The 13759-nt window shown below is 38.7% G+C and overlaps 2 protein-coding genes across 8 annotated transcripts in view; one reads left to right on the forward strand and one right to left on the reverse strand.

Annotated features, from left to right (window-relative positions):
* Window positions 1-6216, reverse strand: part of INTS9 (integrator complex subunit 9) — a 107947-nt gene extending 101731 nt beyond the window's left edge. The window contains exon 1 of one of the 2 annotated variants that reach the window (XM_029938461.1): window positions 5955-6216. In XM_029938461.1, coding sequence (XP_029794321.1) covers window positions 5955-5963 — 9 coding nt within the window. In that variant the 5' untranslated portion in view covers window positions 5964-6216. The remainder of the gene's footprint in view (window positions 1-5954) is intronic. The other variant, XM_029938457.1, reaches the window with a different exon arrangement.
* A 262-nt stretch (window positions 6217-6478) lies between these two features.
* HMBOX1 (homeobox containing 1) overlaps window positions 6479-13759 on the forward strand; it is a 176798-nt gene continuing 169517 nt past the window's right edge. For all 6 annotated transcript variants that reach the window (XM_029938468.1, XM_029938486.1, XM_029938474.1 and 3 more), the window contains exon 1: window positions 6479-6760. The gene's annotated coding sequence lies outside the window, so the exon portion shown is untranslated. The remainder of the gene's footprint in view (window positions 6761-13759) is intronic.

The raw sequence follows: 13759 nt of genomic DNA on the forward strand, positions 1-13759 counted from the left end.
AGATCGTGAAATCAGGTTGACATTTTAACAAACAGACCAAAATAGGTGAATTAATAAGCACTGGTAAAATTGTGAATGTTGGTAATTTATAGCAAGAGATTTTCTATTTTTTACCCTAGTTCTCAGAAGCCTAAAGGATTCTGCAATTCTGTAAACTGGAGAAATAAAGTATCACTCTAAGATCCAAGCAAGGATTAACCACACCCCTTCCTAATGACTTGTTACATTGACCTTGGGGCAGAATTTGCCTCTTTCAAGCAAAGATCTTCTACATTTTTTTTTTTTTAATGTTTTATTTATTTTTGATACAGAGAGAGACAGAGCATGAAAGGGGGAGGGGCAGAGAGAGAAGGAGACACAGAATCTGAAGCAGGCTCCAGGCTCTGAGATAGCTGTCAGCACAGAGCCTGACGCGGGGCTCGAACCCACGAACGTGAGATCTGACCTGAGCCAAAGCCGGAGGCTTAACCGACTGAGCCACCCAGGCATCCCAAAGATCTTCTAGATCATCTATAATTCTACTTGGTATTTTATCTGTCCTCCACTGGGAACAGTCCATGAATTCATTTCTTTGCTCCATCTGTTTTCCTAGGAGAAATGGTGACTGAAAAGTTTGAACGTTCCCCCAAACGAAACTGCACTTTGCATAAAGGAGCATAGAACACTGAAGAACTTCTCCTGGCCTTCTTGAATTTTTAAATTTATAAATACAACTACAGCATATAATTTCTTCCATCAAATTAAAAAAATGTAGCATAACAAGAGTTTAAATAATATTTCTTTCAGAACTTTAACAAGACAGCAATAATAACTACAGAAAGCCATGGACTCTGAAGCAATCAGGCTCGTTCACTAACAATTATCACTAATCTTAAAGTCAGATTCATATTTGTGCCTCAGCAAAATCCCAATAATTCCTTGTTATCAATCTTTGGGGTCAAATGTAAGAATTAAAATGGAAAGTATTAAAACTTTGAATGTCACGGGTATACTGTGGTTGCAATTTCAGTTGACTTAATAAACTAGAAGATTCTCTCCATGTCCAGAATTATCTACAGAAAGTATGACACATGCTGCATTCTTGAACTGTTTCTTTTATTCACTTTAATCTTCATCTATTTGAGTGACGAAATTCCTGGATATGATGTTCCAAACTCAATTTGTCAATGTATTCAGTATTTTTTCTGTTCCACAATGTTTTTGTTAAGGACCCTGATGAATTCTAGTTTCTATCCTTTGCTGAACTGGCCATCGGGGCATAGTCAATTAGGCTCAGTTTATATTAATAACAGAACATGATGTAAAATATGCTGATTTAGAGGATACACTTCCAATTTACCAGTTCTTTAAAAATGATTCTGGTTAACTGAAGGTACCAATAAAATTTTTTTAGTTAAATAAAGCTGCCTGAATACTGCATAATATTGTAGACAATCATTAAAATCCTTTGAGTTAGTATCTAAGGAGGAGATATCCAAAAGTTACTTTCTAATGACATCCAACGTCTTCCCTTGGGTGTGTGAAGCCACCAAGAGAATGATGTGCAAAGTTAGAGAACTATAAATGGTATTACAGAGGCTAAATGGAGCAGTACAGAAACTAACCTGGGCACTCAACTTAATTGGTATGATCTGATATGGAGCCCTTCATATTATCAAGGAAGTTTCCCAACTTTAATTTTTCACTAATAATCTTTTTCAAAAATCTTATTTTTTCACATTTAAAGCTAATTTAAAGGGTGTCTCAGTCAGTTGAGCGTCCAACTTCAGCTCAGGTCACGATCTCATGGTTCATGGGTTCGAGTCATGCGTTGGGCTCTGTGCTGACAGCTCAAAGCCTGGAGACTGCTTCAGATTCTGTGTCTCCTCTCTCTGCCCCTCCCCCACAGCACTCTGTCTCTGTCTCTGAAAAATAAAAGTTAAAAAAATTTTTTTTAAATCTAATTTTAAAAACAGCCTTTAGGGGTGCCCGGGTGGCTCAGTCAGTTAAGCATCTAACTCTTGATTTTGGCTTAGGTCATGATCTCACAGCCAGTAAGATTGAGCCCTGCATCAGGTTCTATGCTGTTACTGTAGGGATTCTCTCTGCCTATCACTTGCTTGAATGCACTCTCTCAAAATAAATAAATAAGCTTAAAATGCACTTTGGCTTCCTTTTATTAAGAGATCGCCTAACAGGGGCACCTGAGTGGCTCAGTCAGTTAAGCGCCTGGCTTCCGGCTTTGGCTCAGGTCATGATCTCACGGTTCGTGGGTTCGAGCCCCACGTTGGGATCTGCGCTGACAGCTAGATCAGAGCCTGGAGCCTGCTTCTGATTCTGTGTCTCCCTCTGTCTCTGACCCTCCCCTCCTCATGCTGTCTCTCTCTGTCTCTCAAAAATAAATAAAAAGCATTAAAAAAAAAAAAAAAAGAGATCACCTAACATATGCCAGGTACTGTGCAAGGTGCTGGAATTCTTGCATTAGGCAGCAGACTCTTGAGGAAGGAATCTTGGACTCAGATCTTGGTTCTACCACTTTTTCCTCTGTGTAACTTTGAGCCACTCACTTTCCTGAGGCTCAGACTTTTTATCTCTAAAATGAGAATACTATCACCTAGATCAAAGGAGTAAGTGGGACACCAAATAGCAAGTACCCGGCACAGTGCCTAGCACACAGCAATTGCTCCATAAAAGGTAGCACTTACTCTTTTTCACCCCAATGGCTATTGCTTATTGTAATGTTTTAAGTACTCTGCTTAATCTTTTCTCATCAATAGTCACAGATCTTGACAATCCTTCAGAAATTATTTATTCAACTACTATTCATGGCATAATACTATGTGTTGATCCCTGGGACTATATGAGGGAGGACAGACATAAAACCACTAATTGCCAGTGCCACAAAAAGAGCATGTGTCATAGAAGGATATAACAGGGATACCCAGTACAAGGAATACTTGAAGAAGTCTTCTTTCTATAGAAATTAGGCAGGCAAAAAAGCATTGTAGGTAATGTAACACATTTAAAGTCCTAGGCACAATGGTGAACTGAAGGACCTGGAAGATGTGCAATACAGTTGAAACCAGGATGGCAAGGGAGATGCGGGCTAGACAGAAGCCTGAAGAGGTAGGCAAGACCATATTTTGCAGGACCAAGTAAGCCAAGCTAAGAATTATAAAGGAAGCTACTGAGGGGTTTTATGAAACTCTGCAATTTAAAACAATTTCTGAGATGCAGAGTAAAGAACAGAGTGAATGGAGTTAAGACTGAAAGCAGGGATAGTGTACCTACCTGGGTGGCTCAGTTAAGTGTCCAACTCTTGATTTCAGCTCAGGTTATGATCTCACAGTTTGTGAGTTCGAGTGTCAGGCGTTGTGCTGACAGTGTGGGGCCTATTTGGGATTCTCTGTCTCCCTCTGTCTCTTTCTCTCAAAAATAAACATTTAAAAAAGAAAAAAGAAAAAAAAAGATTGAATGCAGGGAGATCAGTTAGAAGGTATTGTTAAATTCCAAGTGTTGAGTGAAAAGAGCCAGTAAAAAAAGCAGTATTAGTGGGGCTGGAGAGAACTACAGACTTGTTTAAGAACAGAAGTAGAATCAATGAGATATGGTCAGATTGTGCATGGGGAGGGTATTTTGGGAAGTCATAATCTCAAAAACGTGAATGTGCTCAATAAAATATATTTCTGTGTTTCATGATATAAAGGTAAAACATGACTTATTACTATTCTTGAAACAGTGCACAAAGTTAACAATTTTAGGCCATGAGATGATTTATTTCAACTTTATGGGAGGTAAGACCCACAAAAGAAATCTAACTTACTGAGTGTCCAAAGTTTTTGAAACCACTTTGCTATATTGATAGTAATTCCTCCTTTAAGATCACCTAACAACTACCAAATGAGTTTTAATATATAACACATGGATTGCAAGTAAAGAGGGAAAGGGGGCACCTGGGTGGCTCAGTTGCTTAAGTACCTAACCTCAGCTCAGGTCATGATCTCACGGTTTGTGAGTTCAAGCCCCGCATCGGGCTCTGTGCTGACAGCTTGGAGCCTGGAGCCTGCTTTGGATTCTGTCTCTGTCTCTCTCTCTCTCTCTGCTCTTCCGCTGCTTGCACTCTGTCACACACTCTCTCAAAAAACATAAACATAAAAAAAAATTAAAGAAAAAAAGAGAAAAAAGAAATAAATGAAAGAGGGAGGGACTATAGATAGAATAATTTCTTTTCCTATGAGGTATATTTTGGCTCTTCAGAAAAAATTTTTTTAATGTTTATTTATTTTTGAGGGGGAGAGACCGACAGACACAGAATCTGAAGTAGGCTCCAAGCACTGAGCTGTCAGAACTGGACTCAGGACTTGAACTCATGAACCATGAGATCATGACCTGAGCCGAAGTTGGATGCTTAACCAACTGAGTGACCTAGGCACCCTAGCATATTTTGATTCTTAAAGGAAAAACTAAGTTACCACTTTTTTCCTTTCCATGTTTTCACATTTGTAAATAAGTTAAGCAGGAGAATATTATGGACAAACCAAAGTATATGTAAAGTAAACCTTGGCTCTCTGATACTCCCAGTTAAATGCGTTTTTATGGAAAAAAATGTTTCACATTTGCACACCTTCTCACCAAACACACCAAATATGCTTTATCCTTTATTGAGGACACCTGGTCTGTGTTCCAACCACTTAAGAGCAATTTCTTTTGCAACAATAGCCTGAGCCCTCTTCATGGAAGGCCCTGGCCTACTCATCTTTCTTATCAGTTTGAGTCTTGTCCAGGAAGCTATATCCCTTTTCTCTCCCACCCCATTATCCTCTTAATTCTCCAAACCCTGAACACGCTCTTCTTTTACCATGATTGTAATCGATTATAATTTTGGCTTTCTTTTCTATGTTTTTCATTAAATTGCATACTTCTTTAGGGCAAGGCAGAGACTTTCAATTCTGCATTGTTAAATGTTTTACACACTGAACTAGGAGCAAATTGACAGTTCAGGTTTACTGACCTGTACCCTTCCCTCTACATAAACAGCTGGAAATGGAAGCAGTTTTGAAGTTAAATCTACTTTAATACTTTCTTGACTTCTTTTCAGAAAACTGACACTTCACAGATTATTTGCCTGTAGTGTATGTGTGTGTGTGTGTAAAGGCACACATGCTTTGGAAAAATGTTTAAATAAGAAAACGAACCTTTTGTTTTTGTATAAAAATCACAGAAAGTAAAGCTTGACAATACTTGGCTGCAGTTCTATACAGGTAGAATAAGCTAGTTAGATCTATGAACGATACGAGTAAAATGGCCCAAAATAACGGTCTTGGAAGCTTTTCTATAATCAAGTGTTTGGGTTTTGTGATACAAAGACTTCTCCAGATATACTGGCATGTTCCCTCTAACCCTGGCTCACCCAGTCCCTAGGCTGGAATGCCGTAACACTTCCTCTAAGCCTACTGTTACAGGATTTAAGACTCAAATCCTCTAAGATCACACCCTGACTTCGTCCCTCTCTGAATTCCTAGGGCAGTTAAAAGTCTGTAACACAAACTTTAATAAGTGATTACCCTCTGCTCAATATTTTCTACTCTACTCATATCTAAGCAAAGCCGCCTTAACAACAGTGGGGAAAAATGCTAATCAGGTGTCACCAGCACGAAAGAAGTTAACCTATTAACAACACTCACGTGGCATCTGAGAAACAAATCAAACGTGGCTCGTAAAGCCCAACCTTAGTTTGTAGAAGAAATACGACGGAGTGAAGGACTTTAACCACAGGGACCCGCCAATGAATGGATAAGATCTCCGGGTAGCTAGGGGTGAGCGGGGGGGGGGGGGGTGCAATAAGATTCAAACCTCCTCAACAGCAGCTTTCCTAGGTCCACCCCACTTTCTACTTCCCTTCCCAAAGTGGAAACGACGAAGTCCAAAAGGATATGGCATCACCTTTGCCCTATGACCTAGGAACGGAGACTCACCAGTTTCATACTGGACTTTTGGTTGTTCAGTACCAGACACTCCACTTCTCAAACGCAGAAAGCGTCTTCCGGTTCAAGCTCTGCCACTAGCCCACCGAGAGCATCGCGGGACATGCAGTCCTTTTTCTCTAAGCCCCCTTCCCGGGGCATGATGGGAAATGTAGTCATCTCTTCGTGCATCATGGGAACTGTGGTCATTTTTCTTTTTCGTCCCATTCCTCTCCAACGCCTCCCTCGGTCAGCTCAAATTCATCCCCGCCGCCAATTCATCCTCCCTCTGCACCCCAGCATGATATCATGTCCCAAGGCCGGGCCTGGGACCCATGGTATTCTGGGATGTGTAGTCCCCATGGCTCTGGCGTCCTTTTCCCCTCCTCCCTGTGGGAAGGCGGATAGGCGCGGGACTTGCCGGGATCTGTAGTTCCCTGGGGCCTCTGGATGCTGAGTTCCGAGCTTTTACTCAAGGGAGGCAAGAACTACAACTCCCAAGGCCGCCCGGCTGCAGCAGGTGGGAGCGGGGCTGTTGATATCAATATGGCGGTTGTCAGCCAGACAAAGACAGTCAGTCTGATGTGATTGAGACAAGAGAGGTTTTCAGGGGGAGACTGGGAGATACGGGCCTCCCCTCCCCCTTCTCCTCTTCCTGCGCCGGCCTCAACCCCTCCCCAGACCCCTCCCGACTGGCGCCCCACGCGGAAGACACCCCTCCCCCTCCCGCTTTCCCCTCCTCCCAGCCTCAGCCATTCGTACTGGGACGTTGGGGAGGGGGCTGTGCCGGGCGGAGAGAACTCAGCGAGGATTCTGAGGTGAGTCGAGCGGTTTTGAAGCCGGACTACCTCAAGTCTCTTTCCTCACTTCTTTCTCTTCACTTTTTTTTTTTTTTAAGGGGTTTTGGGGAGAAAGTGAGTGGGCTGGGCATGGGTCTCTGAAGCGGCCCGATTGAGAAGAGGGAGGAAACAGGGGGCTTCCGAGTGGGTAACGGAGGGTGTGGGGTGGGGCAGTTTGTGGGGGGCGGTAATTGAAAGGCGTCGGCTGCTCCCCAACTCTTTTCTCCTGGTTTCCTCCACTGTGGGCGGAAGGTTTGAATCCTGGAGGTGGGGTCTCCTGTTTGGAGTTTGGGAAACTGCTAGGTGAATTTGAGGTGTGTGGGTTTGTTTGGGTTTATAACTGTGTTTTAAACTGTGTGACGTGTACTTGTGTGATATGTTAGTCTTGAATAAATGTCTGTAGATAGGAAGTTAGATAGCTGGAGTCATAGCTTTTAACTGGGCCTGGGCAGAGAAGCGTGCGTGAGGTCCGAGTCCTGGACCTTCGGGCTTGGCGACGTGGTGTGGGGTAGCTGGGGTTAGCAACTCGTTTGTGTCCCATTGCCGGTTCATACTTCTGCCCGCCTCCGCCCCCTCCCCTGGACGTATCTCCACCCCAAACTCCCAGCTGAAGAATTTTAGAGGTGAGATGGTTTGGAGATGGATTTTTGCATCCTTAAGTCCATAGGTGGGAAAGGAAAAAGTGTTCTTAATATTTTATTCCGGAACTGTGTTTTGGTTACACTATTGGGGCTACTTGGAAAGGAGTCCTCCACCCACCCTCACCCCGAAACAGTAGGTAGTTTTATCTTGTCTTCATGTTAAATGCAATAAACATTACTTAAGGTTCGGGGCTGTGCAGTGGGGGTCTGGAGTCCTGACATATGTATGCGTCTCTGTGTGTCTACTGAAGATATAGAATGACTGTTTTGTATCCTAAGATAGGCAGACTTATTTTCGTAGTAGGAAAAACTGTTGGAAATTATTTGGGGGCGGGGGCCGTAGCAGAAAGGCGCTGCTTGTATTTTTCTTCTACTCCACCCTGTTCTGTTTCGGATTTGTCTGAAAGCTGGTATGTAAGAGTGAGGAAGCATTGGGGGAGTGAAGGATGAAAGGCAGTTGACATGAAAGATACTATACTGTATAAAGTTGAATGGTGTAAAGTGATTGCTGTTCTTTACCTTGAAGCTTTAGAAACCCTTATGTATCTAATAGGATAGAGTGAGGTGACTATTTCATTTCTCTGGGATCCTTCAGGTATAGAAACCTCTGTCTTCCCTTCCCTCCTGCCTTTTTCCAGCCCTTCCTTTCTTTCTTGGCATGCTACATTTCTCTTCCTGGATGGACATGATGCCTCCTGTGCCTGTTTATTTAGTTTGTGCTAATATGATTGTGCTTTTTGTGGTTTTGCTATAAAATGCATCATTAGATGAAAAGGACTTGCATTTGTTTTTATTTTGCATTTATGCCACAGGTAATTGTCACATCAGGATTGAAGTGCTTTGCATTAAACTAATTTTGAAATTGTACAACTAAGTTGTTAGATCTAGGTGAATTGGAATATTTGAATTCTGATTTTTCCCCTCAAGTTTAAAAGAGTTATAAAGGCAAGAGAATTGCAACATCATTTTTCTCACAGTCTTTAATATTTAATAACATTACACTAGGAGATTTTAAGACCATATGTTTTGTAGTTTTTTCAGTCTAAAATTAAAAATTTTCCCTAACCCTTCTTCTGTGACTGTGTGTGTGTGTGTGTGTGTGTGTGTGTGTGTAATGGACCTTTACATAACTAAAGGAATTGGCATAATTGCTCTTTTAACTGTTGAGACTTCAAAGCATTTACATATTTGGCTCCAAATTTATCAATTCTTGAACCTATGAGTAAAGGATTCCATAAAATCTGAAAAGTCACATAGGTATAGTATGTAGTTTTATTCTGCAGTTGATCATTCACACAGATAAGCTGTTTATAAATATGAGGTAGTATGTATATTTAGATTGACCTGAATAGAAAAAAATTTATGTCTTTTAAATCTCAAATTTAGAATATAAAATATGTTGATGTAAGGCTGAACCTTTGGTATGTTATAGACTAGGATTTCCACAATTTTTGTTTTAATCTTCTATCTTAAACTGAAATATTACTTTGCAAAAACTGGAGGAAAATCCTGTGTAATTATATAATAGAGTATATATTTGCTGAAAGATATCCTGTTAGATGTAGCTTTTAGATGTTCAATGCGTATTTTAGAAATAAAAAATTCAAATGTTTAAGAGTTGGAAAAATATTCTCTTCCACCTTCCCTACCTCACATTTTCTTTTTGTTTGTTTTCCATGGAAATGCAAAGTTACTTACTGGGAAAAGCTTTCATTCAACTTTTTCTCACTAGTAGTCTGGTTGAAATCACTAAATGTAAACCAAACCTCCTTGCCTTTAGCAGAGGTGATTCTGTTGCATTTTAAGCACTAAGCATTAAAATGATGTAAAGCCTTTACTGCAGGTTAAAACATAAAACACTGTCAGCATGTGGAAGTCATATGGTTTATGAAAAAAGTAGAAAATCAGGGCATTGGTGCCTGTCCAGCTTAAAATTTCATCCCATAACTGTGAAAGACACATTTATTTTAATATGATTGCTTCTAAAAATGTTGCCTGTATTATGGGAAGTTGAGAATCCAAACTGTTTTTAACCAATCTGTTGCTAGTTTAATGTACTGCATATCATGAATACTGTGGTTGCAAATGTGCATCAGGGAGCCTTTAGGGGTCAGCTTTATGTTGAATGTCTTTAGTGAGGCTTCATTTTTACTGCTGTATGAACAGATTTCACTCTTCTTAGCACAAATCCATAGTTGAAGCATCACTAATAGTACTGGTAAGTTATAAAATATATTGCAATAAATCTCATCATTTAATCGTTTTTAAAAAATAGAAGTAACCAGTTTATGGCAGTTTTTGTAGCTTCTGTTGGAATGGCATTGCTTCTTTCAGTAGACATTGAACACATTGGGGATATTTATACTAATTTGTTCCTTTGGGGTCTTGTGTGTTATATTCAGTCCATCCCACTTTTAAGTGTTGCAGATAGTTTCCATGTTTCCTGTAAAAACATGTTTGCTTTTTTGGTTCATTTCTTTGCAGCCCTTGCTTCTATTATTTTTGTCTGCAGATCTTTAAACTTGAATTATTTCTTTTGGAAATTAGAGATTTACCCTAGGATGTCATTTTTCTTAAATGAAAGTTGGTGTAGCATTCAGTCTTTTAAAAATGTGACCATTTATAGGTAAACTGGAAAGTGCTCAGTGAAAATGTGTTTAATTTGTTTGTTTTGAGAACCTGCTTTATTTAGGTTTTTGGTTGTTTTTTTTTTTTTTGGCTTCCAGAGTTAATTTTGTAGTTCTCTTTGCTTTTTGGCTGGATTTTTCTCTTAACTGATGGCTTTTTCTTCTCAATTTAGTAGAACTTTAATTTATAAAAAAATTGTTATGAGTGGAAACCACAGCTTATCTAGAGTGTCATATAGCTACACTTACATATGCACTCACATAATGCACCATTATGTTTGTTTATATATGAAATTGGTGTGTATTCGTTAGACATACGGCCTGTAAAAAAGGAATCTGAACCACAGATAACAGGAGACTAAACAGTGGCTCAGACTAGAAACCAGAGTAACTACCACCATATGCTGTCCACATTTTAGAAGCCACATATCAGTATCATTATAAAGCATTATTTTAACAGATTCTGCCAAAATCTGTTTCTCTCAAAATGGAAGCTATTGGTATTGAAAGTCTTCTTAAAATAATATTAATTAATATGTGAATTAGATTCTTAGGTGCAGCTGTCTCCCCACCTGACCCTTACTGGTCTTAGGGCCCATCATAAGTACAGAGTAAAGATTTTTCTGATTATTTATTTGAGGTATAACTTTGAGTTAGAGTCTGTTTAAACTTAATCCAGTGCTTTAGATAACTTGTTTTTCTTGATCTTAGATGAAACAAGTTGGAAATTTACTATAACATTGTCTTGGACACTTTCCAAGAGCATTTAGTTACTGGAAGGCTTTGGCTCTAGCATAGTTTTACCCTTATAATGGAAATAAGGTTGAAGTTACAGTAAGTTTTTCCAATAGTTATTATAATTCGAATGCATTACTTTACAGATCATTGACTTGAGGTATAAGAATAACATTTTTAATTTTATTTTTTCATTTTTCATTATTCAAAGGAGAAAAAAACTATATTTAGCTCCGAAGTTATGAGTTATTTTACCTTTTTTTGAATCTTAAAATAGGTGTCCATAGACCCTTTCTTATAAATGATTAGGTGATTCTAATTTATTCAAAGGGCATTTAGGTTTTCTTAAAACTTAGAGTGCCTATTAGATAAGAATGTTTATGAAATTACACATATTCTTGTAGCTTCCCTGTATCTTATGTTCAGTGATGGTCTGTGTGTGGTTTATAAAAAACATTTAATGGCTCTCTTAACTGCATCCATATTAAATAAGTGTGGCATTGCCAAGGGGCAGTAATTTTAATGTACATAGTTACAGTTTTCAGAAAGGGAAAGTCAAACGCTGTGGCTGTTGCTGAGATGAGGATGACCTGAGACTAAATTTATCTGCTTTAAGATTTTGATAAAGTAGTGGTGTGATTAAAATGTGAAGCTGTAGGGTTGGGCCTAGTCAGTCAAGCCTTGAGTCATTCTGATTCTCCACATGCAATCATAGAATCAAGTTGATTTTACATCCTTTGTATCTATCAGTTCACTTCTTTTCATTATATGCTATTTCCTTAATTCAGTCCTGCATCATTTCTGTCTTGCCACATCAGTCTTTTAGCTAATCTTCCTGCTTTTAGTGTTTTTTCTTTGTCATTTTTCACTCCTACTGAGAGCTCTTGCTAAAACAAAATGTGAATTTGATTGTTAGCCATACTTTGCCTGTAATCCTTCAGTGGCTCCCAAGCAAACTGCCATGCCACCTGTGTCCCAGTCCTGGCTTTGACAGTTACTGGCTGTGTGACTTTGGGTAAGTCATTTAATCTTTCGGTTCCTCAATTACCTCATCTATAGAATGAGGATAAATAGTCCTCACATTATAGGATTATCATGAGCCCTTAGAGTGCTGTTAAGCCCCTGGAATACTTCAGGCATATCATAAATGTTAACTATTATTATTTTTATCATGCTATACCACATATTTTGTGTTTTGCTTCCTGTCTTGTATTTTATCATTATCAACTCCAGACCCTATGCCTTTGCTCCAACAAACTAGTAGTAGGCCAAACAAGCTCTCTTTAGCATAGATAAGGAAGGTGGGGTATATTATTAGTCTGTAAGGGTTGCAATTATTAGAACTGTCTTCAAAAGTAAAAATTTACATTTAGGCTCTTTCCATGATTTGGCTATTGTAGAAAGTGCCGCTATGAACATTGGGGTACATGTGCTCCTATGCATCAGCACTTCTGTATCCTTTGGGTAAATCTCTAGCAGTCATGCTAAGCGAAATAAGTTAGGCGGAGAAGGACAGATACTATATGTTTGCACTCATAGGTCTAACAGGAGAAACCTAACAGAGGACCATAGGGAGGGGAAGGGGGAAAGAGAGTTGGAGAGAGAGAGGGACACAAATCATGAGAGACTATGGAATACTGAAAACAAACCGAGGACTGAAAGGGGAGGGGGAGGGGGGGGAAAGGGTGATGGTCATGAGGGGGGCACTTGTGGGTAGAGGCATTGGGTGTTATATTGAAACCAATTTGACAATAAACTATTATAAATTTAAAAAAATAAAAATTTAATTGTGAACTTTAAAACCTATTGCTATATAAAGAAGGATAGGATATTCTGTTGCTTTGGTTTCTGTTTTTTCCTCTCTAAATAAAAGGCAGTATTAGTTAGATTATTGCCTAATTCAGACAACTTAAAATTTATTTTCTTTGCCCTGTTAATGCATTTTTGTGTTTCTAGCTTAGATTCTCCCTTGCTAATCTAACCTTTTCATCTTCTCACCTAACTTCATGAAAGGCTTTTAAATGCGTATGGTTTCTTTCACTTTTTTCCCACAAATCCAGATCTCACTCCATTTCAGATTTTTTAAACATGGCTATAGAGACAATTGAGTAGTTGCATTATATGATTTGGAAGCTTCTTTGACAAACATCTGTTTTATTTACGTATTAATATTTGCACTTGAGGTTGGATGACAAGTTTATTTCCACTGCTTCAGTTGATTTTCCAAAGTAGTAGATGGTAAATGTATGGTGATTTATATTTGTATCTCATTCCTTTCAAAGAGAAAGAATGTCCAGTTTTACCAAATTGAGACAAAGATAAATGTTACCCAAATATATGGTATAGAGGCAGCCAGATGATAGCTAAAGTATCAGTCCAGATAAAATCTAATGTTTGTAGGACGCTAAATTATGACTGTAGTTTGCATCCAGTAATTTAGCCAGCATATACCTTCATGGAACATAATTGTTCATTGTGGAGAACTTGAAAGTAGCTATTCTGAATATTATCTTTATTTGGTTGAAAATCCATTTTCTGGAGTCAAAGATAGCCTATGTTTAGTTTTACATAGTAGCTGTTCAGAACCATTCAGGACAAGAATAATTGCTGTGCATTCTCTTGTCTGAGGAAAATCTCTCTCAGAAAATTCTGTATCTATTCCAATAAACTCTCATTTTCCTCCAAAGGTTGTAGGTCTAAGGTTAAATAAAAATATCTTCTAGTTTTTTCCCTTCAAAAAAGTACTTTTCTTTAAATAAAGAATAATAATTTAAAAATAAATCTATTACTTTTATCTCAATGCAACACAGGCATCATCCAACCTGGTCTTCCCTAAAACAAGGAATTATTTAAACAGTACAAGTTATTGGTTACGTCCAATTTTAAGTTCTGTTTTCTGAAATAGAATGTCTTAGTTGACAGCATGTCAATTAAATGATTTCACTATGTTATTTACTGTAAGTTTGTGTGTTTAA

Source organism: Suricata suricatta, chromosome 1, assembly GCF_006229205.1.
Source record: "Suricata suricatta isolate VVHF042 chromosome 1, meerkat_22Aug2017_6uvM2_HiC, whole genome shotgun sequence".
Classification (NCBI taxonomy): Eukaryota; Metazoa; Chordata; class Mammalia; order Carnivora; family Herpestidae; genus Suricata; species Suricata suricatta.